Source organism: Eretmochelys imbricata, chromosome 3 (assembly GCF_965152235.1).
Source record: "Eretmochelys imbricata isolate rEreImb1 chromosome 3, rEreImb1.hap1, whole genome shotgun sequence".
Lineage (NCBI taxonomy): Eukaryota > Metazoa > Chordata > Testudines > Cheloniidae > Eretmochelys > Eretmochelys imbricata.
This window is the reverse complement of record NC_135574.1, coordinates 172,468,504-172,492,806: the sequence shown is the minus strand read 5'-3', so window position 1 is coordinate 172,492,806 and position 24,303 is coordinate 172,468,504. Positions and strand designations below refer to the sequence as shown.

The window sequence follows — 24,303 nt, the reverse complement described above, 5'->3', positions numbered from 1 at the left end:
TTCTCAATTTCACTTTTTAAGCTGGGCAGCTGAGAAACCAAAAATTCCATTTTGGTTTTCCCACAATGGAATTTTTTATGAAATCTTTTCCTGGTTTGGGGCAAAAACACTTTTTGAAAGTGCTTCTGTTGCTGCTTTATTTTTGTTTTATTTTATTTTTGTAGAAAGAGTTTTCCATTTTCTGGCCAGCTCTGATTTTTTGCCCACTGTGTTGGGCGTCATAACTGTGTGGGTGTCATCTTGTCTCTGATTGATTTCTCAATAAATTTTAATTAATGTGCATAGCATGCAAACTGTACTCAGCACATGCCTTTTGTAATCTTCAGGATTTCATTTCATCTATATGTGACAAACTTTTTGAAGCCCTGTTTCCTGGCTCATCCCATCCAACCAGATTTTCTTCATTAACTATTTTGGGATCAATAGCAGAAATATTTTCTGCTCCAGAAGGTGAGGTGTTTGACTTTCATGGTGGGGCATCGGTAGGGTTAAAAAATGGGCTTGCTTACAACAGTGCACTGATTAATTGGGTACTCAATTTTTGTGTCAGTTTTGCAAAATTTACACTTCAGGTGCAGTTTGCTATATTGTTTCTTCTTTAAATAAAACGAAGGTGTCAACAGAATAAGAAAATTCTGGTTTAGGAATGAGTGTAAATTAAGGGATGATAAATGCAGTTTTCAGAAACTATGGGAAATCGAACATGCTGCAGTTAAAATACCAAGACCATAAAAACTGTTACATCTGAAAAGACTTAAATGATAGTGGGTTCTCAGAGTACTGCACACTAAAATGGAGAATGTTTTTTAATTAGGTGATTGCTCATGTTCTGTGCTGGTAACCGTTAAAGTGTTGAGACATTATTTCTTTCAGTGTCAGGATTATTCGAACATTCTAAAGTATTCATAATAGGAGCCTGTTTGAAGTGTTTATAATTAGTAAATTCTGTGTTTAGATTGTATGAACAACTTAAAAATAAATGGTTTGTAAAAATTATCTAGAAAAAGCTAAGTATTATTTGAGCAAGAGAGCAGAATGACTCATTAAATTCTTGCTACATTTTCCTCTTCCCCAAAACATCTGTATGAATGAATTAATCTTATTTTCCTAGAACACTCTTGTGAACATCGAGTCGTAGTGGGAGGTGTTACAGAGGCTTTCAGAAATCATGGAGACCAGACTGAAGATATACTAATGAATTCAGGAACTAGACAATATTTTTAGAGGGGACTATATTAAAAATTTAGCTAATCTTATGATCTTATATGTAGGAGTAAAAGTGTGCTTTTCAAAATAGTGTTCACTTTAGAGTCTGTTGCTTCATTCCTGTTAATCCCCAGTAGTCTGTCATGGGTAGTCAGCCCCAAATATCATCTTGGTTTTTTTTAAGAAAAAATATTTGCAATTTTTTTTTAATTTAATTTTATTTTTTAGCTTTTATGGTTTTGAGCTTTTAGAGTTCAATGTGGTCACATTTTCAATCTTTTTTTTTCAAAGTCATAACAGCTAGAAGTTTTCATTTAAAAAAGAAATTTGATTTTCTCACCTAATTACATGGCTAGAGCTTTAAGGAAAGCTAACTTGGCGAGAGTTGGCAAGTCTGAGCTTTGAGAATATTAGAATTTGTTTTTAATGTGGTAAGTACCTTTTGTACTCTCTAGGGCTTACTTTCTGTATTACAAATATATTTTTTTAAACAACACAAATTGATTTGTAGGCAGTGATAGGAAAACTCTGCACGTTGAAATAATGCATTAGTCTGTTTAGCTCTAACACAGTCTTAGAACTTGTCTTCATTGTGGGATGGTGCACACTAATGTGTTGAGCATTAATCGATCCGTGTAGATCCTGCTGGCTCATATTAAATGTTTAACTAGGGAACATTGAATGCCCACCAACAGGGTCTGCATAGCCCAATTAATGCTCAACAAATTCGTGTGCGTTAGAAATCAAACTCCCATAGCGTGCATTATCCGACTATGTAGACAAGCCCTTAGGGTTTGCAGTAGTTCCATTAAATAAAAGTGGAATACAAATTCTTGTTGTGTGATAACAAAGCATAATGGTAACATCGGTTTCTTTGAACAGGTCAGACGCAAGCAGTCTTTCAGTTGGCTCAAGAAATTGATTCTACCCGTGTTCAAACTCTAATCCAGTGTTTTGCCAGCACTTTTGAGGAAGTAAAAGTTTTAGCATTTGAACTTCTTATGAAACTACATGATATGTTAGATTTACAGGTATGACACAATTTTAGTTTAAAGATACGGATTCCCTAAAAATCATACTTCCCATTTTAATTGTTTTATCAAGAACACAGACCGCATATCAAATGGAGAAGATCAAAATGCGATGGTCATTTTCACAGTAGCATGTGGTTTTGGTCTGATATCCTTTTTTTGCTTCATTGGTTGGGAGAGTAGGAGTAAAATGTAGTCGGGAAGGGAAAGGAACCTTAAGGAAATGACTTGCGGCCGCATGACCTTGTACTGTGATTGTATCATATCTCATAAATTAAGAAGAGGTCAGGCCAAGTCACTACTTTTGAAAGTATTAGAGATATGGGTGGTTAAATAGGTGCCAGTTTTCAATCTCCAGCATGTTTGAGACACTGTGTTGTTGAAGGGGCTGTTTTCTTGAAGAGGCATAAAATCCGAGGACCAAACCAGGTCATTGAAGATCCTGTGGCGCGCGCTGATTAGAATGGGGTTAGTGACCCGGGTGTTCGGGCAAAGTTCCAAGTTGTGTGGTTATATGCTGTGTATCTAAATTCCCCCATTAATATCAGTTGAATAAAGGTACTTTCTGCTTTTAAATATTGTGTTGCTATGTGTTGTTAAGCTGCTTCTGCCTTGACCCCTGGGGTGTTTCAGTTTAGTGGTGAATGACGTGAACACAGTATGTGCTTTGCTCATCACAAGGTAAGGAATCCCAGGAAGGAAGGCACTAAAGAGTGAAAAGTATTGCCTGTCCGTGCCCTCTATTTTCCTCTGCTGTGCCTTCTTTTTGAAGGGTATTGTTGAGGCATTTGACTTGCTACTGTTGTACCTTAGAACATTCAGCTCTTGGTCTCTCTTCCTTACACTGGTTCTTTGTGGCTGGTTTTAAATTTATTTTTCAAGCTGCTGCCTTTATTGTCTGCAAATTGTCCCCTTAATTAATCAGATTCTGGTTTATTTAATTCTTGCCATTTGTTACCCTGAAAAAGCTTGATTTGGAATGTATAAGCAAATCAGTGGGCAGCTGCTCTTTGTTTTTTATTGTTTTTGTGTGTGTGCTGCACAGTATATGTTGTGCTCTTTTATAATAATCTGCATAGGGCTTTTTCTGTGTAAAGTCTGTTACCAGTTAAAATGCAGAAGAACATGTTTTGTTTTCATAATGTTTTGAAGTGTCTGAGCACTACTTTATATATGAAGAGTCTTATTTTCAATAGATCTGTAGGTATGCATTTGCTAAATGTTAGCAAATGTGCTTGTGCAAATCCCTGTCTTGACATACTTAGTTATAAGGTAGTTGGTATACAAAACAGATAGCTGAGAGAAAATGCACTCCAGTGAAGTCACTGAAAATCAAACCCCAAAGGGTTTGAATTAAAATAATTAGCACTGTTGATATGCAAACTCAAGAAAAATGTATATTGAAAATTACTGAACCTTTTTTTTTTTTTTTTTTTTATTTCAGGATTCTGAAAATCTACATCTCTTATTTCAAGCAGCCATGGATCTTAGCATAAGTACTAAACCCTATGACTGTGTTACTGCCTCCTATTTGCTGAACTTTTTAATACATCATAAAGGGCTACTGAATGTCTGCTTAAAATATCAACAGGTTGCACATACATTTCAGATAAATGAGGATATGTCTGCAAGCACCATGGAAAAGAACACTTTAGCTGGTTAGTTCTGAGTAATAGAAACTTTTTGGATTTGTTTGTTTAGAAGCCTCCATCTTATTTTCTTGCTGGCTATTGTTATGGGCATTCCGGAAAGAAGAAATGTACCTAAACTTTCTATGAAATTAGGTTAGATTTAAGCAGTATACTTTAGTATAAATAGAACAGTTTGAGAGCTGATAGCCCTTGCAGATCAACTCAGGGATGGCAACCTGCCCTAACCCCTACCCCAGCCATGTACTGTAGGACAGAAAACTGGCCCCACCCTCCTGCACTAGATGTAGCCCTATAATGCTCCACTGCCTATGCCTTATTCATACTGAAAGCTTGGGCTTTCTTGTTGACAAACTGCTCTCAGCCCCTCATAGTCTTTTTAAGTACTAAGATTGGGAAGTCATAAATGCTGTAGAACCTCCTAATGTCTCAGGCCAAATTTTTAAACCTGGTATCTCAAAAGCCCCTTAAGTAATGGTTTGACTCCTAAAGTAAGTACCCTGATTTTTTTTCAGTGGTGCCAAGCACCAGAAGCTCCTGTTGAAGTCCTGCTGAATTCCTAATGGCCTGTGGTTGCCCCTGTAACTATAAAAGACAGGTACAAAACAAGGGCCTGATCTTTTTCTTGCTCTGTGCCTCACAATTTTTCTCACCCATCTTTTTAACTTGGAGCAGGGGTGTTAGACTCATTCTCTGGAGAGGGCTCAATTCCATTTGCCTATGGGCTTGGGTTAAAATTTCAGAAGATGTTGACCCCACACCGTATTCCACACTGACACCAATGAGCAGTTTGCACAGAGGTCAATGGTAGAGTATATCCTTTATGCAGTAAATAAGCTTTTATTTATTTACTCGGTACTTTATCATTGCTTTCTGCATTGCTCAGTGTGAAAATATGTGTACTTTTTGGCTTCACTGCTATTTCTGCCATTTTTTTCTCTTTCTTTTCATGGTCTCTTCTGCTGTTTTTCCTTTGTTTTCTTTCCTGCAGCAACTCTTAATTGCCTCCCCATGATCTGTGTCAGCTTAAATCTCAACCTCTTCAGCACTCCACTGCTAAAATAAGCAACAAAACAGTATTTACATTTAAAATGCCTTTAGGCTTTAGAGTTAACACTCCCCCCCCCCCCCCCCAAGTAATTAGGCAGGGGAGTTTACTCCTCGGAATCATTGTTTCAAGTGGTCTGCAACCTCAGACACACAGCACTGTGTTGGGTACATTCTATTCACATTCGGAAAGTTTTAATTGCAGCTATTAGGGCTAGAAATCTTTTTAAACAAAAGCTTAGATTTTGCACGGTCAGCCTACATATGTTGTGTGGGCCCCACAAATGCATTCTATAGGCTGGATCCAGCCAGAAACCCTATCCATCTGTCTGTCGTAGATTCTGAAGTATCTGTGTACCTCAGTCTTTTAAAGTATTTTTGACACCTGTGATTTAGGGCTTGTCTACACTACGAAGTTTTGTTGACAAAACTTATGTTGACACCCAAAAGTCGACAAAACAAAAATTGCCAAAGGGTGTTCATGCTTGCTCCCTCTGTCGACAGGTCATGTCCACATTGGGGACACCATCATTGACAGAGCGAGCAATGCACCGTGGGTATGTATCCCCCAGCGCAGTGTTGCGGGAAGGAAGAGCTGATCGCTGCGCATCTTGGGATTCTCTCCCAGTTCTCCCACAGCCCCCTCAGCTGCCGAGAGCAGCAGCATGAGGAGCTCTGTGAGCTCTCCGTGCTGAGGAATGGCAAAGCAGCACAGCAGTCTGCCCCTCTCCCCCTGCAGCAGCAATCTGCCAGCTGCTGTGTTCTGGTGCCGGGCAGAACAGGAGCATTGCAATGATTTGTTCTTTGTCCGTTCCCCACACGGAGCAGCACACAGATACTTCCCGGAGCTTTGAAAGGGGAGGGGCGCATGCCTGCAGGGCAGCGGAGATCAAAACTCTGAGCAGAGCAATCAGGGCAGGCATTGTGGGATTCTGGTGGAAGCCAGTTCTGTTGACAAAACAATCAGCAGTGTCTACACTGGCTCTTTGTCGACAATAAAGGGAGGGGAAAAGACAAAAGTCTCTCCTAGGGGTGGAAGTTTTTTGTCGCCAAAACTGGGCATTTTTCGCTACAAAAGTCCCATTGTAGTGTGTACGCTCTTGCTGTTTTGTCTCCAAAAGGAAGTTTTTGGCAACAAAACTTGGTAGTGTAGACAAAGCCTCTATGTAGATACCTTTGTCCTAAAATATGGAGAGGGGTGATGATGCTCTCCAGTACAGTGTTTTGGGCCAACCTGGTGGTTGTCTTTCAGCGCCACCCCAATATAAATGTTGTAGTAAGGATGGGAAAGGCGCTAAAGGGGCTGAGTAGAACTGAAAATCACTTGTCTTACGTGCCGGAATAAGGATTTATGTGGTTGATTGGAGGCATCCAAGTTTGAACGTTCTGCCAAAGAGGTGGTTATTTAACTAACCCTTCTTTAAGGGCAAATTCTGCCTTCTAATATGTGTATGTTCCTTCCATTGACTTCAATGTGAGCTGTGTGATTGTGTCTGAAGATAGTGTTTGATCATTAGTCTTTACAGACAATAGTCAACTCAGGCTAAGCTTGCAAATTGACAGCTTATTGTTGGACACTGAGTGAATGAAAAATGTGGATATTGTGTGGGGAGAAAAACTTGAAGGACAGTGACAAGTTTAAAGAGAACAATTACTGTGCATTTTACATTAATTGTCTTGCTGGCAAACTTAATCTGTATATGTATTTAAAACCATTTTCCTTTTCTGTGTAATGCTTTTTTATTCCAGTAATCAAATATTTGTTAGCAAACCTCGAGCAAGAAATATTCCAAGCTGAGAAGTCTCTGCTGCAAGCAGCAGCTTCATTCCCAATGTACGGGAGAGTACATTGTATAACTGGAGCTTTGCAGCAGTTACCTTTAAAGTAAGTAAAACATACTGCTGTGTGTAGTGATAAATCAGTACTGAAGTCAATTCAGCCATTCACAAGAACATGAAAGAATACCATCTAATTCACAATAAGATCAGCAGTGTATAATCCTAATGCAGTGGTTCTCAAACTTTTGTACCCCTTTCACATAGCAAGCTTCTCGGTGTGACCCCTCCCCCCGCACTTATAAATTAAAAACACTTTTTTATATATTTAACACCATTATAAATGCTGGAGGCAAAGCGGGGTCTGGGGTGGGGGCTGACAGCTCGTGACCCCCCATGTAATAATCTTGCGACCCCCTAGGGGGTCCTGACCCCCAGTTTGAGAACCCCTGCCCTAATGCCTGGATTCTTTACTGTTTAGGTTTTTTTTTTTTTTTTTAATAGGAGCGGACTTCATAATTTTGATTTATGGAACGTCTTATTTAAAATTAATTGTATAATAAAGTGCAGATGTTAATTTTTATTTCAATTATTTCTTGAAATTTTGAATATATAATTACTTTAAATTCCTTGTTCGTATTTTCTTAAAGTAACTTGACCTTGATGACTGAATGGAGGCAGATGGTTGCAAAGCTTATTTTAATGTCATACAGACTTTCGTCTGTAGTATCTCCCATTGTCCAGAGTTCATCACCAGAGGGCCTTATTCCAATGGATACTGATTCGGGTAAATGAAATCCATTTTAGCAATAATTGAGGTTGCTAGAGTTTTATTTAACATAATTTGAATGCTTGTAAGTCCAAAGTTATGAATGGTTACAAACAGTTTTTAATCAAATGTCTGCAATATATTTGTAATTGACAAAAAGTACTTGAAAAAAATTGTACATTAGCATTTAAAATCCTCCTAGGAAGACACAGTATGTATTGGGACTGGTCCTACTAGACTACTCTGTCAGACTCTTTCAGCATGTACCTGCAGTCTACCCATTTTGAGCTCCCCTTATCCTTACCCCTAACCCTAGTGACCAGCATCCTGATTCAACTTCCCCACTAGCTACCATCCTTCTGAGTCCCACAGAGACAAGTGAAGGCAGTAAGTTTGTTACCACTTTAAGGGAGGCTGAGTTAGGACATAAATCCATTCCCCAGATGCCAGCAGTCGCATACCCCTGCCAGATATACAGAGCTATCGGTGGAAGCTTTGAGTTAGCATCTGCCTTTGCACATGGCCCCACAAAACTAATACTGGTCCTGGTAGGGAACTCTAAGCAATATAGACTGTAAAGTCTGGGCCAAATGTTACTGAATTTATGTATGTGAAATACTCCTGTTGTCATCAGCCAGGTTACTTTTTTGCAGTGCTTAATTTGTGCCAGGGCTGAGCCCCGATACTTCTAGGAATGACAATTCATAGCCCCGGCAACTCTGGGCTTGCTGTACTAGTTATGAATGAACTTATTACTTGAGCCCCCGCATCTCTTTCATTACAAATTGTGCACTGCTTTGAGTAAGGTGAGCAGCACTACCTGCGTTCAATTTTTGTTCAAGTTGAGTTTAGTTATACATGTTTGATATTGTAAGATAACAGTGAACAGTAACTTCTTTTGTTTTAAAAGTTCTTAGATATGCACTAGACTTTTTCTTTTGAGTTGTTTTATTTTAAAATATCAGAATCTTAAACCATTAGCTAACTTGGATAAAGGACTTATTTTCTCACACTCTAGTGAGAAAGCATTAGTTTGAAGCATAAATATGACAAAGTGAGTAGAAGGAAGACTGTTTTCTTAACAAAGACAGAACTGATGATTAGGGAGGTATTTGCTTTTTATTACTAACCAGCTGTTTTCTAGTAATGTACCTAAAAAGGGTGTGTGTTTGTGTGGGGGAGGAGGGGTGGGGTTGTGAATGACAAATGTCAAAATGATGAATTATTAGCTTAAATATTCTCCTATTTTAAAACTTAGAAACTGCAGGTCGTTTGCAGATGATCCTGCATGAAATACAGCCACGAGATACAAATGATTATTTCACTCAAGCAAAACTATTGAAAGAACACCACAGAGTAGACTTTGAAAAATTGACTGACAACAAACCAGTTGAAAATGTTTGCCCAGAAATTAGAGGTAATTCAGAAGCTGCTTTTTAAAATTAAATCAGGATATTTTCCACAGAACAAGCAATTCTCTGTGGATGATCCAAGTTAGAAGTTATTTGGTATGTATAACATTTCACTTTTAACAATAAATATGTCAGAAGCTAGTTTATTTATGGGCATGCTTTTAAAGGTTAATTCGCTGTATTTCTAGAAGATTGTCGTTAATTATCTCTCTCTGGCTACAAGTGAAGATGAGTCGTTTGCTGTTGGCCTAGTATCTATTGCCCTGTCTGCACTGGTCAGATAATCTTTAACACTTTTATATCAAGATAGGTTTAAACACAGTTTTTGCTTTGGTCCTAGTGTAGTTTCCCTGCCCAGCATACACGAGGCCGGTAGGGAATTTATTAATGTAATAAAGCCCTTCTCATGAGCTGACACAATAAAGATCCTCTGCTTTTGAAGATTCCATTATTAAAATAATAGGGGATGTTGTGTAATTACAATAGACCCAGCCCCAGTGGGTTAAACTTTTGTTTTTCGTACTTTTTTAAGTCTTTGTTCGAGGTGATACATAATAATCCCTAAAATATAAAAAAGTTATATTTTACACAATTTTTAAAGGAAAAACCTAAAAGGACCAACTGTCTTGACTCATTTATTTTCATTAGTTTAAAATAATTATGGATGAACTGTGCTTTTTTATTTCATGGAAACAGTACTGTAAATATAGTGACAGGTTTCAGAGTAGCAGCCATGTTAGTCTGTATTCGCAAAAAGAAAAGGAGTACTTGTGACACCTTAGAGACTAACAAATTTATTTGAGCATAAATTTTCGTGAGCTACAGCTCGGATGCTCCGATGAAGTGAGCTGTAGCTCACGAAAGCTTATGCTCAAATAAATTTGTTAGTCTCTAAGATGCCACAAGTACTCCTTTTCTTTTTGTAAATATAGTGTTTTGGACTCCTTTTTATTGTAGTTCATATGATGGACACTAGATGGGGCTGTTGAGTTATAAACATTTATGCTTATGAAAGATTTCAGAAAACTTTGAATCTAGGTTAAAAACAAATAAGATGTGGTGAATGATAAATTTCTGACTGGTATTGAAGCTTAATTCCAAAACAGAGTAAAACCTACATTTACTTTTCATCCTGAAGTTGTCGTTATATGTGTTTCAAAGTCGCAGCTGTATTAGTCTGTATCCGCAAAAAGAAAAGGAGGACTTGTGGCACCTTAGAGACTAACAAATTTATTTTGTTAGCCTCTAAGGTGCCACAAGTCCTCCTTTTCTTTTTAGTTATATGTGTGGTTTTATTGTCAATAGAATGGCTTCATTGACCAAAACAAAGGACTTGTACCCTTTAAAATATCACACTGATTTTTTGGTCAAATTGTATGCCAAGTGCAAGAGTGTAGTATAGGAATCTCAAGAGTGGAAAATTTTGTTCATATTAAAATGATTTTTGTAAGAAGGTTAAACTTAGGAGCACTAATGATGAAACAAATTTATATTAAAATGTATTTAACTGAGCTATATGATATTGCACATATTTTATTTCATTTTTAAGGTAAAGAAAGGCAAATATGTGATGTAACAGCTCAAATGGTACTGGTATGTTGCTGGAGAAGTATGAAGGAGATATCCTTGCTTTTAGGGATGCTGTGTAAACTTCTGCCTTTACGGACTGTATCTGAATCTTCTGATGGGTTAATAACAGTAGAACAGGTATGAAAAGTACTTTCTACTATAAAATCTTGCATTTCTGGACGAGGTTTCTAACATTTCTGGAGAGGGAAAAAAAAGGATATATGGAAAAGTTACATTCACTATCTTGTTCTTTATTTTACATTGTTTATTTTTCAATAAATTGGCATGCAAAAGTAATCTAAACTGTAGTTGTAACGTACGAGAAAAAATAGAGTAACAAGTTATTAAATTGTACACAATTGCTGGAATTAATATTCTGCAAACAAACTCATGAGATGTTTGTTCTTGTTCAGTCGTTTTAGGGCCTTTACCAGGTATAGGCTGCAGCCACTGACATTCTGTCCAGTGGGGGGGTGGGGTTGCACACTAATTTGAAAATATGTCTTTCACTGTATTTTAATGAATTAAGGCTCAATGGAATGTCTTTGCTTCCATTTTGAAACATGGAAGTCCAGACTTAAGTTGAAAATGTTCTTTTCTTGGACTTCATACTCGGTAATTTTGGGGGGAGAATTATGTTGATTGTTTCTGAATATCATGTTCTCCATAATATGGTTGATTAAAATTATGGGCATTTTGTGGGTTGGTCCCTCTTTCAACCCTCCCCCCCACCATTTTTAAATTGAAAGACCACAAAAACTAGCACACTGCCTGGGAATGTTCAAGAGGCTTGAGTTCAGTGTTTACTAGAAATTAGGTTACCACAAGTATTTTATTTGGGAATATTTTGAATTTATTAGATTTCTGTTTTTAATTGATGATCTTTTTCCTTTCCATATGGTTTCAACAAAACCAGTTGCCAACATGGGAAACTGAAATATGCAGCACATACTTGATGTTTAATCTTTTTCAACTGAAAATAAATATTTAGTTTTTCCTAAGGTGTTAGCACATTCTAGAACAAAATAAATAACGGTATAGTATGCTGATGATCTGATTTCTTATGCTGTCTTGTGTGAAGTGCCTTGGAAATAATGCGAGTATTTTTTTATTCACACATTGTCTGTAGCTCATATGTTTGCATCTGGTTAGCAGCTGTGCTTGTCCTGTTGCAAAGCTCTGGAGTTTAGATGAGAGAACAGCAATATGTCTCCACTGTTATGTTTCTTAATCTGTTCCAAGTCAAACAGGAATTGGTGTCTTGGAGTTCGTCAGCTCTGGAGTTGGCACCCCGATCTTCACTTGGAAATTCAGCTACAATTAGTGCTTGCTTCATTAGTATCTGTCAGGGTATTTAGACACATAACTCTGGTTTTCATAGGTGACTCTGCTTTCATGCCATATATAAACCAACATGTCTACATTTTTTTTTAAAAGAGTAATAAACTGACTTTTCAGTCAAATAGTTGAATAGTGGAATCTTCATTTACCTAGGATTAGCAGGAAAATACATGTAGACTGATTGACTTTATGCAGTATATAAAATTGTGTCTTGTAGCTAGAAAAATGAAACTGCTTTTTTAGTCTAAAAAAAATAAAGTTGTATAGTGCCATAGTAGTATTTGGGAATTTTAACTTCAGAACTTGTATTATCCTAATTAATAGGATTTTCTTCATGAAAATATCAAACCGCTGAAATCCTTTAGTGGATATTCTGTTTGTGTGCATTTTTAGTGCAATAATGTTTGACTTAATTACGTAATCTGTATAAACAACAGAAGAAAACATAACTCGAAGCTCTTTTTTGTGTAGCAGCACCAGATTGTGGCTTTAAACCACTGGCATCACTGATCCAAAGCAAATGAAAATATTCCTGCTGACTTTTATAGGTTTTGGAGGTTTTATAGGTTTTATAGGTTTTGCTGCAGTAGACACCCCAATGAGGAAATCTCACTCAGCATTCTCCCTGGTGCACTGGGGCAATGGGTGCTGTAGTAGCAGCTCCATTGTGCTTGGCATACACTTCTCCCCACATTGGGCCCAAAGCTGCTGGTTCATGCGGAGCAGGGATGATTAATGCTCCTGCAGTCACATGAACCTGGAGCAATGATAACTACTCTTCCCTGTCTGGTTGTGGCTTGCTCTGCACTGTGGTACAAAGGGAAGGGGAAGTTTCCTTGCTCTGTCTGCCCCCATATTGAACTTCCACTGCTTCTTAAACTGTATTTATTTCCTACATGTTAGTTGAAGAATTAAAAAGCTCTCTTCATATTAAAGAAAATATGTGTCTTTCAACAATATAAAATACAAATTAGCTTTTTCACTTGTTTTCATGGAAGATGCTGTGTGTGTTAATTTGTAAATGGATCTTAATATCCATTTCTAGTAAGTTTTATATTACTTGATACCAAGTTCACTCCGTCTTTTACCTGGTACATGGAAGTCCATTTAAAGACTCATGAAAGAGAATTTAATAGCATTGCTCTAAGCCGGGTGTGTAGGACAAGCAGCTGATGGACAAACGACCTTGTACAGCACTACCAATCCTTTTCAGTTCTGATCTGTAATATTCCTTTTTTTCCAGTCCTGGGCCTTTCTTGAGTTTAGACTGCTAATTGTGTTAAATTGTACCAAATGATGTGGGTGGTTTTGTGATGTGGAGAAATAGCAGTGGCAAACTATGATGAGATCAGATTCCTCTCTTACCCAGGTCAGGACTTGAACTTGGAAAGTGGTGCTTGATGTAAGTACTAAAAGTACTCAGCACTTCAGTTGCTTAGCTTTTCAGTTTCTGTATGAAGAGGATTGGACTTTCACAGCCAGACCATAGGTCAGGGGAGGCCAACCTGTGGCTCTGGAGCCACATGCGGCTCTTCAGAAGTTAATATGTGGCTCGTTGTATAGGCACCGACTCCGGGGCTGGAGCTACAGGTGCCAAACTTTCCGATGTGCCGGGGGGTGCTCACTGGCTCTGCCACAGGCCCTACCCCCACTCACCCTTTCCCACCTCCTCCTCTGAGTCTGCCATGCCCTTGCTCCTCTCTCCCCTCCTCCCGAGCTTCCTGCACACCACGAAACAGGTGATCGGGAGGTGTAGGGAGGGAGGGGAAAGCACTGATTGGCGGGGCTGCCAGTGCGAGGGAGGTGCGGGGAGTGGATGGGGGGGCTGCTGACGTATTACTATGGCTCTTTGGCAATGTACCTTGGTAAATTCTGGCACCTTCTCAGGCTCAGGTTGGCCACCCCTGCCATAGGTCATGTGGGAGTCACATCCTTGGGTGAGCAACGGTCATTGGCAACCAGTTGTGGCTCTCCTGTGTAAGAGCATCTGCCACTGGCTAATTCCCTGAGCTTTTTTCAGGAGTTCTTTTTCAAGAGCTCGCTGACTGACTGTCTGTCTATAAAGGGACAGTGTCAGGGAGAGGGAGCTCTTGACTGATCCATTCTCTGCAGCTGGCAGTTAGGGATAATGCTCTCTTTCTTCTATTCATTATTAACCCAGCTTCATTAGAGTAAGAAGTTAGATTCACATGGCATTCATGCAAGGCCCAGTGGCTGCTTCATACTGTGGCTGTCCTTGGCGCTATGGCTTTGGTCAGGGCTGGGAATGAAATGATCCTTGAAAGTTTAGGAAGTGTTAGGGTGCTCTGGATTGGAGAATCAAAAAGTGAGGAGGCTGACAGCCTGGAGTGGCTGTGGTCTTAATCCTCCTTTCCTCTGCTGCCAGAACAGGTTGCTTTTGGGACATATCCTCAGGGTCCATAAAATTGTCATCACTTGGCCAAAAAAAGGTGATTTTTGTCTTTGTGCTCCTTGGTGTTTACCATTCACCAAATTAAATTGAAATACTAAGGCTTTAATTTTGCATTTTTTTACTACTGGACTAGTGACTTCAATAGAATTCTGCTAGTAAGTACTGGTGGATTTTTTATATATATATATATATATATAATTTTAAAAAGTCAGTATCTGTATCTAGATAGCAGTGTTGCCAACTCTTTCAGTCTTTTCATGAGTCTCTGAATGTTTGGTATTAAAATCCTAGAACATGCAGTCAAGTTTCTAGTCCTCATGGCTGTAGATAAAATCTTGAAAATGTGAACCCTACAGGTTGAAAAGCTAGAAAGCAAAGAAAAAGAACTCCAAGTGTATTTTTAAAATATCTTGATTTTTTGTGGGGCTTGATTTATGACTTTTCAACACTTGGGATTTCCACTGCTGTGTGTGTGTAAAACATTTGAGAAGGGGAGAGATTTACACTTGCCTCTGCTTGTAAAATCTTACATGTGCACTAAGATGATATTTGGATTAAAATCCGCTCCAGGAGATAATTTAGCTCAAATATCTGCAAGTATTGATGCCCTTTTCTTCCTGTATCTTGATATATGGATTTCATAATACATGATGAAAAAAATTTAGATTTCCTTTGACTGTAAAAGGGGAAATGTCTTTTTCCTGTTTGGTGCCAATTTTTGCTTCACCAGAATTTGGATAACATGCATTACGAAGCAGTAGGGTGGAAAAGTATATGCACCTGGCTTAGGTTTTGTGATAGTATCCTCTACAGTTTATAAACTGTGTTACTTTTAGTTGTCTCTCAAAATGAGTGGGCATAATTTTGTCCCTGAGTTTTATTTGAGCCACTTGTCAGGTTGAACTTTTGTGAATCTGCACTAAAAATGTATAATCTTAGATTTGTTACATGATTCAGTTATCCATTTTTTGTGTGTCTTCAGTATATAGTCATCATGGAAACTTACGGAGAATAATAGGTAGTATTTGGTTTTTTGCAGAATTAAATCCTGGCATTTCTAAAGATGTACTGATGCTTACACACTTGATTTATTAATAGAATTGTAGGACATGATGTCAGTGACATTTATTCTCTTAAGACAACATTTTTGTATATTTCACATTTTAACTGTAGTTCTTGTTATACTAAGCAATTAAATGGACAGTGTAGACTCTTTTACGATCTGTGGTCAGTAGAACCATTTTAGAAGCTTGAAAAATAGAGCATATTTTCTTACTAAATACAAAATTTGCTATTTGGCAAGCTGTTTTTCTTTTTCTGTGAACAAAGCTACCTAATTTAAGAAGTAATGTGTTTGGAAAGATATGAGATGTAAGGGGCCAGCTACTTAAAATATTATAGGAATCCTTTCCCCTTCACAAATACCCTTCCAAATATTTATTTCCATTCATGTTCTTCAGTGGACATTTTGCCTCTGCCCTTTGCTAACATCCTGAGTAAAACAGCATGAGAGAATCTTGTTTGTAGCTCAGGAAATCAGTGTCTCACATAGGTCACTACAGTCTTCTATAATTTGTCCTACAGGACAGTTAATGACACTGCACTGTTGCATCCGATGAAGTGAGCTGTAGCTCCCGAAAGCTCATGCGCAAATAAATTGGTTAGTCTCTAAGGTGCCACAAGTACTCCTTTTCTTTTTGCGAATACAGACTAACACGGCTGTTGCACTGTTGAGTACAAGAATTGAGTCTAGCATGTTTTGTGCTAGTTTTCTTATGTTTAAAGTAAAATGCCTTTTACCTCTTGCGTTTTAGTTTGTATTTTCCTTTTATTTGTTGGTCACTATCTGTGACCATTTTAACCTGAGGAAATATTGTTGTGTCTCAAATGAGAGATGTAGAGGAATAAGGTGGTATGGACATTGTTGGGGAACACTTGTTTGAAATTTCTGTATTTTGTGTAAATAAATGTACTAGTTGTATCAACTCAAATCATGACTTGCATTTTTTTTTTAAATTTTCTAGGTTAAAGATATAGGAGACTACTTTAAACACCATCTTTTGCAGTCCAGGCATAGAGGGGCATTTGAATTAGCTTACACTGGCTTTGTGATGCTCACTGAAATACTTTCCAGGTAAAACCCACATATTCCTTATTTAAAAAAAAATGTGTAACAGTTTTACAAACTATGGGCCTTGATTCTGCAACTGACTGTGCAAACAGCTCCTTGCACCTTGGTAGAGCTCCATTGAGTCCAATGAGGATTTATATGGCCACAGGTGTCCACTGTTTGGAATTAGTTGCATGATATATGACTGTATGGACTGTTTTATTTTAGTTGTATCTAGGCACTTGAATTGGAATGGTAAGAGTTAAATGGCTAGTTCTTAAAAGAAAAACAAAACAAACAACTCTCACCCTTTTCTTAATTTCTGTAGTGCTACCTACTGAAAAATTAATAGGAGCACATGGGAAAATTGGAGTTCAACCCATGGATCCTGCAGTTTTTTAAATCTGAGAATGAGTGGTAAACTTGCTATATTCAACAAGCGGCTTTATATTTTCGTGGAAATTCTCATTACTTTTCATTGGATAAACTGCGTATTCTGACATTTGGAAAATTACCCGAAAATGATTTTTCTTTGTAATTTTATTTTTATACTTTCCTATGAGAACTAAAATTATTAAACTGAACTGCCTTTGTGTCTAGGTAAGGGTGGATTTTCCATTAAGTGCTTAGAGAATAATTTCACAAAATGGGTACTGAAGTGCTTGCAATACTGCTTTGAGACGTAGGGAAGGGGGTAAATAGGGACAGTATTAAGTTTTTAATGAGACAAACCAAAATGCAAAATCTCCCTTAATGGCTGTGCTTTTCTGAGCTGCTGATCTGACAAAAGCCTAAAAATTTTGTTTATACTTACTGTATTAAATCCTGTCCCTCTTGAAGTGAAAGGGAGTTTTGCCATTGACTTTACTGGAGTCAGGAGTTCTTCCCTTGATTTCAGCAAAGGATCTAATTATGATGCTGATTCACAAGAGGAGCTGCTATTTACTTTCTTATATAAACGTTTGTATTAGATCTGTACCAATTTTAGCTGTGGCGGGGAGTGGTGGGGGATTTTTTCAGAAAGGAGACTAGTGTAGGCTCAGCCATTGGATGCTGAGGTAGCAGTTCATGGGACCTGCTAAGATGGCTGAAACTCAGGTTTTTCAACAGCATGAAGAGTGTCAACTTACTTGTAGTAATGTGGTTAGTTTTTTCTGCTTATAAGAGAATTGGCACCATTATGCCACCTTTGAGATACAAACCAGGTGATTTAAAGGTAACCAAATTTGATATATAGAGAAAACAATATGTTCAAATAGTTTAGTCTGTGAACGAACTAAATCCAGATTCAGCGTAGATACCTGTAAAACAAGATAAGAGACTAATCACTGTGGGACACTGAGGCCTCTGGGGCACTTTGGCGTCTCAGCAGGAGACCAATCTTTTATGGAATTCTCTTTTTGAAGATTATTATGGGCTAAGGTACAGGCAGGCCTCTGACACATCAGACAAATCTCCATGGTCTGTCTAAAGGTGTCCCTGTGATATAGCCAGCCTTAAACTTTGAATACTAATCCTCGTGCAACCTTCCAGCTACATTCTTAGTTCAGAAAATATAAAGCCACCTTTTATTTTTGTTCTTCTGTGTTAAACAACATCTCATCTATATTATTCCATCAGCTAAGTAAATCCCATCTGGATGGGAATAGGCCTGCATGTTCGTACTTGATGTTTCTTATGATGTGCCAGGTTGGGATACAAAGAATTTTCTGCTTTCTGTTGGGTAACAGCTGCTACTTATTAAACCTATGGGAATAGATACTATCAATATTTACTATTACATCCAAGTTGTTATAAGTCTTCAGAATGAAATATTGGGCCTGGAACAACCTTTCTTTTTTAACTGAAATTAATTAATTACTTCTGATATCCTCTTTTGCAAGTCTATGGAGTAATCAAATGCCTTCTCTTTCCTAGCTAAATTTGTAACTTTAATTGTTCTTCAAACGAAGCTAACAGTAAAATCAAATTACTGTCCTTATCTTGAACTACAGGTATGCTAAAGAGGAAACGTTCTAAACGATTGCTGAACAAATAACTGAAATGCTAAATGCCATGTAGTTGTAGCCATGTCGGTCCCAGGATATTAGAGAGGAAAAGGTGGGTGAGGTAATATCTTTTTATTGGACCAACTTCTGTTGGTGAGAGAGATAAGCTTTTCAGGCAGACCTGAAGAAGAGCTCTGTGTGGCTTTAAAGCTTGTCTCTCTCACCAATGGAAGTTGGTCCAATAAAAGATATGACCTCGCCCACATTGTCTCTCTGAAATGTTAAACAGAGTCAGCATTTGTCTGAATTTTAATGATAAATTATTTGAAATTTCTTCAGATATAAAGGGAGTTCAGTATTAAACAGTTATACAATTAAACAAATACAAATAATAGATGTGTATTGAGAAGATATCTTGTGTGTTGAATATAAGGGGAGATTTGCATAATTTGATGAGTTCACAGCCATCACCATCACACCTTTCTTTTTTAAGGGCCTTTCCTGCTCCTGTGAAATTCAAGGGGGATTTGCCATGCGCTATTATTTTTATAATGCCAGGACTTTGTTAGGTGAATTTGAAAGGTAAAAAGACACAGACTATGCTCCAGAATATATATGGTAATAATAAACTTTAATAGTAATTCAGGAGTGGGCAAACTACGGCCCGGGAGCCACATCCGGCCCTCCAGCCTGTTTAAACTGGCCCTCGAGCTCCCGCTGGGGAGCGGGGTGTGGGGCTTGCCCTACTCCCTCACTCCAGCTGGGGAGCAGGGTTGGAGGCTGCTCTAAACGCTCATGCCGAGGCTCCTGGAAGCAGCAGCATGTCCTCCCTCCGGCTCCTATGTTTAGGGATAGCCAGGGGGCTCCGTGCGCTGCTCCCGCCCCAAGCTCCACCCCCACAGCTCCCATAGACTGGGAACTGTGGCTAATGGGAGCTGCAGGGGTGGTGCCTGTGGTCAGAGCAGTGTGCAGAGCTGCCTGGCTGCACCTCTGCATAGGAGCCGGAGGGAGACATGCCGCTGCTTCCAAGAGCTGCTTGAGATAAGCGCCGCCCGGAGCCTGCACCCCTGACTCCCTCCCATACCCCAATCTCCTGCCCCAGCCTGGAGCCCCCTCCCGCACCCTGAACTCCTCATTTCTGGCCCAACCCCAGAGCCCTCATCCCTCCTGCACCCCAACCCCAATTTCGTAAGCATTCATGGCCCATCATACAATTTCCATATCCAGATGTGGCCGTCAGGCCAAAAAGTTGGGCAAATTGTAGGGGATGGGATGAAACAAAAGGCGATTAATTAGGGATGTGTAGTGTGCATCTTTTTAGTTCCACTTTTTTCCTAATGCCTTGTGTACTGTTAAACTGGGAGGTACTAATGACTGGATGAATCACAGACCTTTTGATGGCTGTGAACTCATTCTTCAGTTAACATCTAAAGATAAGGTAATTGCATGCCCTCTCCTAAAACAAAAGGAGTTTTGAACTGAGTGACTGAAGGTTGCTACAATTTGTAAGGCATGGATAGCAATTTCATTTTTTTTTGAGGGGTGGGGGCAATAATCAAAGTATCTTTGGGGGAAAAATAGATGTGTGACTGTCGAGTGGGAGTTTAGGGAGAAGGGTTTGGACTGTAGCAAAGGGAGGCTGGTTAGGAGGAGGGGCATAAATTGGATTGGATGATAGCACCCAACCTCTCTTGGCTCCCTTCAGGTGAGGGAGGCATGGCATTCAACAAAACAGCTCTGCCAATGTACCCCAACCTTCCTGCATCCCCACTACTCTGCACCCCACAGCTCTGCGAGTGAAGTTCAAACACCCTGGGTCTGACAGCTCTGCCAGTGCACCCCGATCAGCCTGCAGCCCCAGAGCTACCAATGCACCCCAACCTTTCTGCACCCTACCGTTTTGCCAATGCACTCCAACCATACCACAGCTATTGTGTTCCACAGCTCTGTCAGTGTACCCCAATGCTGCATGAAAACTATTAATGAATGCTGGAAGACCATTAACTGGGGAAATTGGGAGGGGTCACTGCTGATTTGAAAAATTCATGCCTTATGGAACAGAAACATTACAAACTCTGACACCACAGTGTTTCTCGGAGATGGGGTCCATCTATTGGACAGGGGTCAAAAGATCTTTCTCTCATACATAAAACTGTCAATATTTTAGAACAGGAATCCTGTCTGTAATTTTGTTTCTGCCCTCTTTCAGCAGTGCCCCAATGTGCCCTATTAGCTCTCACCTTTACTCTGCCAACCCTGACGTTGATGAAATGTACAAGCTCTTCACATCCTTTTACAATCCAGGCATTAGTGGATTTTCTCCAAGCTACGGCTCCTTCAAAATTGGTGCTCCCTATTAAAAAGGCCATACTGGAGTCCGCTGAAGAATTTGGCACACACCTGCCACTTGTGCCCTGACTCCTGTTAATCTGAATTTTCTGCTTTCTCAGTCTACTTGTCAGTCAGTCTCTGTAAATCCTCCTTGGTCAATGCTGTGAAGTCAGTATGGTCTGCTAATCTAAGGTTATGCACAGTCCCACCATATAATGTGACTCCTCCCATTTCATCTCTCAAGGCTACAGTTATTACTGATTCCAGTACCAAGTTGAACAAATCTGGTGATAGCGTGCCTCCTTGTCTCACTCCTACAGTCATTCTGAACCATTCAGTCAGCTTTATATCAACTGTCACTGCATTCATCAACTTGCTGTGGATGCTTTCTATCCGCTTGATCAATTTTTTGGGGATGCCATACATTCTCATAACTTTTCATAATTCTTTCTGCTCAAAGCCATCAAAAACTTATTTGAAGTCTATAAAGTTGTAATAGGTTTGGTTGCGTTCTGTATACTTTTCCAATATCTGTCTTATCACAAATAATTGATCTATTGTACTTCGTCCCGATCAAAATTAGGGCTGTCAAGAAATTAATCACGATTAATTGCATTGTTAATAATAGAATACCATTTATTTAAATATTTTGGGTGTTTTCTACATTTTCAATTATTTTGATTTCAATTATCACACAGAATACAAAGTGTACAGTGCTCACTTTATATTTATTTTTATTACAAATATTTGCACTGTACAAAACAAAAGAAGTATTTTTCAATTCAGCTAATACAAGTACTGTAGTGCAATATCTTTATCATGAAAGTTAAACTTATAAATGTAGAATTATGTAGAAAAAATTGTTTTTTTTTAATGCAATGGAAAACTTTAGAGGCTACAAGTCCACTCAGTCCTACTTCTTGTTCAGCCAATTGCTCAGACAAACAAGTTTGTTTACATTTGCAGGAGATAATGCTGCCCTTTACCCCTTCTTGTTTACCATGTCACCTGAAAGTGAGAACAGGCTTTCGCATGGCACTGTTGTAGCTGTCATCTCAAGATATTTATGTGCCAGATGCACTAAAGCTTCATATGCCCCTTCAAGTTTCAACAACCATTCCAGAGGATATGTGTCCATGCTGATGATGGGTACTGCTCGATAATGATCCAAAGCAGTGTAGACTGATGCATGCTTATTTTCATCATCTGAGTCAAATGCCACCAGCAGAAGGTTGATTTTCTTTTTTGATGATTCAGGTTCTGTAGTTTCCACATCAGAGTGTTGCTCTTTTAAGACTTCTGAAAGCATGCTCCACACTCCATCCCTCTCAGATTTTGGAAGGCACCTCAGATTTTTAAACTTTGGGTCAAGTGCTGTGGCTATCTTTAGAAATTTCACATTGGTACCTTCTTTGCGTTTTGTCAAATCTGCAGTGAAAGTGTTCTTAAAACGAACAACATATGCTGGGTCGTCATCCAAGACTGCTATAACATGAAATATATGGCAGAATGTGGGTAAAACCACAGAGCAGGAGACATACAATTTTCCTCCTCAGAGTTCAGTTGCAAATTTAATTAATGCATTAATTTGTTAACAAGCGTCATCAGCATGGAAGCATGTCCTCTGGAATGGTGGACGAAACATAAAGGGGCATTTGAATGTTTAGTTTATCTGGCATGTAAATACCTTGCTGTGCCGGCTACCAAAGTGCCCTTGGAATGCCTGTTATCACTTTCAGGTGACATTGTAAATAAGAACAGGAGTACTTGTGGCACCTTAGAGGCTAACAAATGTATTAGAGCTTAAGCTTTCGTGGGCTACAGCCCACTTCATCGGATGCATAGAATGGAACATATAGTAAGAAGACACACACACACACACACACACACACACACACACACACACACACACACACACACACACACACACACACACACACACACACACACACACACACACACACACACTGGAAGTTGCCAAACAAACAATCATCTTAATTAACTAGCCTCTTACAGTTTGTATGGCATGGCAACTTCCACCTTCTCTCTGTGTGTGTGTGTGTGTGTGTATATACACACACACACAGAGAAGGTGGAAGTTGCCATACAAACTGTAAGAGGCTAGTTAATTAAGATGATTGTTTGGCAACTGCCACCTTCTCTCTGTGTGTGTGTGTGTGTATGTGTGTGTGTGTATATATATATATATGTATATATATGTATATATCTTCTTACTATATGTTCCATTCTATGCATCCGATGAAGTGCGCTGTAGCCCACGAAAGCTTATGCTCTAATAAATTTGTTAGTCTCTAAGGTGCCACAAGTACTCCTGTTCTTTTTGCAGATACAGACTAACATGGCTGCTACTCTGAAACCTGTTATTGTAAATAAGAAGCAGGCAGCACTATCTCCCGTAAATGTAAACAAACTTCTTTGTCTTAGCAATTGGCTGAAGAAGTAGGCCTGAGTGGACTTGTAGGCTCTGAAGTTTTACATTTTGTTTTTGAGTGCAGTTTTGTAACAAGAACAAATCTAGCTTTGTGAGTTGCAGTTTAATGATAAAGAGATTGCACTACAGTACTTGTATGAGGTGAATTGAAAATACCATTTCTTTTGTTTATCATTTTTACAGTCCAAATATTTGTAATAAAAATAATATAAAGAGCGCACAGTACACATTGCATGCTATGTTGTAATTGAAATCAATATATTTGAAATCAATACATTCGAAAATGTAGAAAAACATCCAAAATATTTAATACATTTCAGTTGGTATTTTATTGTTTAACAGTGTGATTAAAACTGCGATTAATCACAATTGATTTTTTAAATCGCGATTAATTTTTTTGAGTTAATCGCGTGAGTTGACTGCAATTAATTGACAGCCCTTGTCAAAATCCAGCCTGTTTCTCTGCAAGTGCTGCTCCCACATACCTCTTCATTCTCCTCTGAAATGTCTTGGTGAAATTTTTTCCTGGTACGCTCAATAAGCTGATTAATCTGTAGTTCTTGCACTTGCTCTTACTGCCTTTTTATATGGATTGGTACTATTACAACTCTTCCCCCATTTGCGTGGCAGTTGCTATGATTTGTAAATCTTGTTGAGGAGCTGGTCTATTATCTTTGCTGTGTGTCTTCGCCTGCCTGCAGCAGCTCTGCAGTTATGTTGTCACTTCCTGGTGTCTTTCTTTTTCAAACTTCTGTCAAGATCTTTATTATTTCTTCTAAGAATTCTGGCCTCTGTTCTCCCTTGTTTGTGCTCTGAAGTTTGTCCAGAACTGTTCCATCTACTGTATTCTGCACATTGCACAATTCTTCAAAATATTATTTCCATTGTTTGTTCTTTACTTGTTTGCCCCCAATTATTTGTCCATGTTTGCTTTTCACTGCGGACCTCTTCAGCTTGTGTATCTATCCCATTCATTTCTCTGACTTTGTGATACAACCCATATCACATTTCTCTTCGCATATTCTCCTTTATGTTGTTTGCTTGTCTGGTTGTTTGCTTTTTGTTTTATCTGTCTGGTCTGTCTGTTGCACTCTGCTCTTAGACTTTCGTCCTCCTTCTTGTTCTCTTTTGGCTTCCTACGCTTGTCACTCAGCGGCAGCTCTTTATCTGTTATCCACCTTGGTTTCTTCATTTTGGCCTTGTAGCCCA

The 24,303-nt window shown here is 38.8% G+C and overlaps 1 protein-coding gene across 1 annotated transcript in view; it reads left to right on the top strand.

The window, feature by feature from the left end:
- Positions 1–24,303, top strand: part of THADA (THADA armadillo repeat containing) — a 303,171-nt gene that overhangs the window by 29,383 nt on the left and 249,485 nt on the right. The window contains exons 15-22 of the mRNA XM_077813846.1: positions 327–450; positions 2,089–2,237; positions 3,682–3,895; positions 6,683–6,818; positions 7,360–7,496; positions 8,737–8,895; positions 10,440–10,597; positions 16,238–16,347. Coding sequence (XP_077669972.1) covers positions 327–450; positions 2,089–2,237; positions 3,682–3,895; positions 6,683–6,818; positions 7,360–7,496; positions 8,737–8,895; positions 10,440–10,597; positions 16,238–16,347 — 1,187 coding nt within the window. The remainder of the gene's footprint in view (positions 1–326; positions 451–2,088; positions 2,238–3,681; positions 3,896–6,682; positions 6,819–7,359; positions 7,497–8,736; positions 8,896–10,439; positions 10,598–16,237; positions 16,348–24,303) is intronic.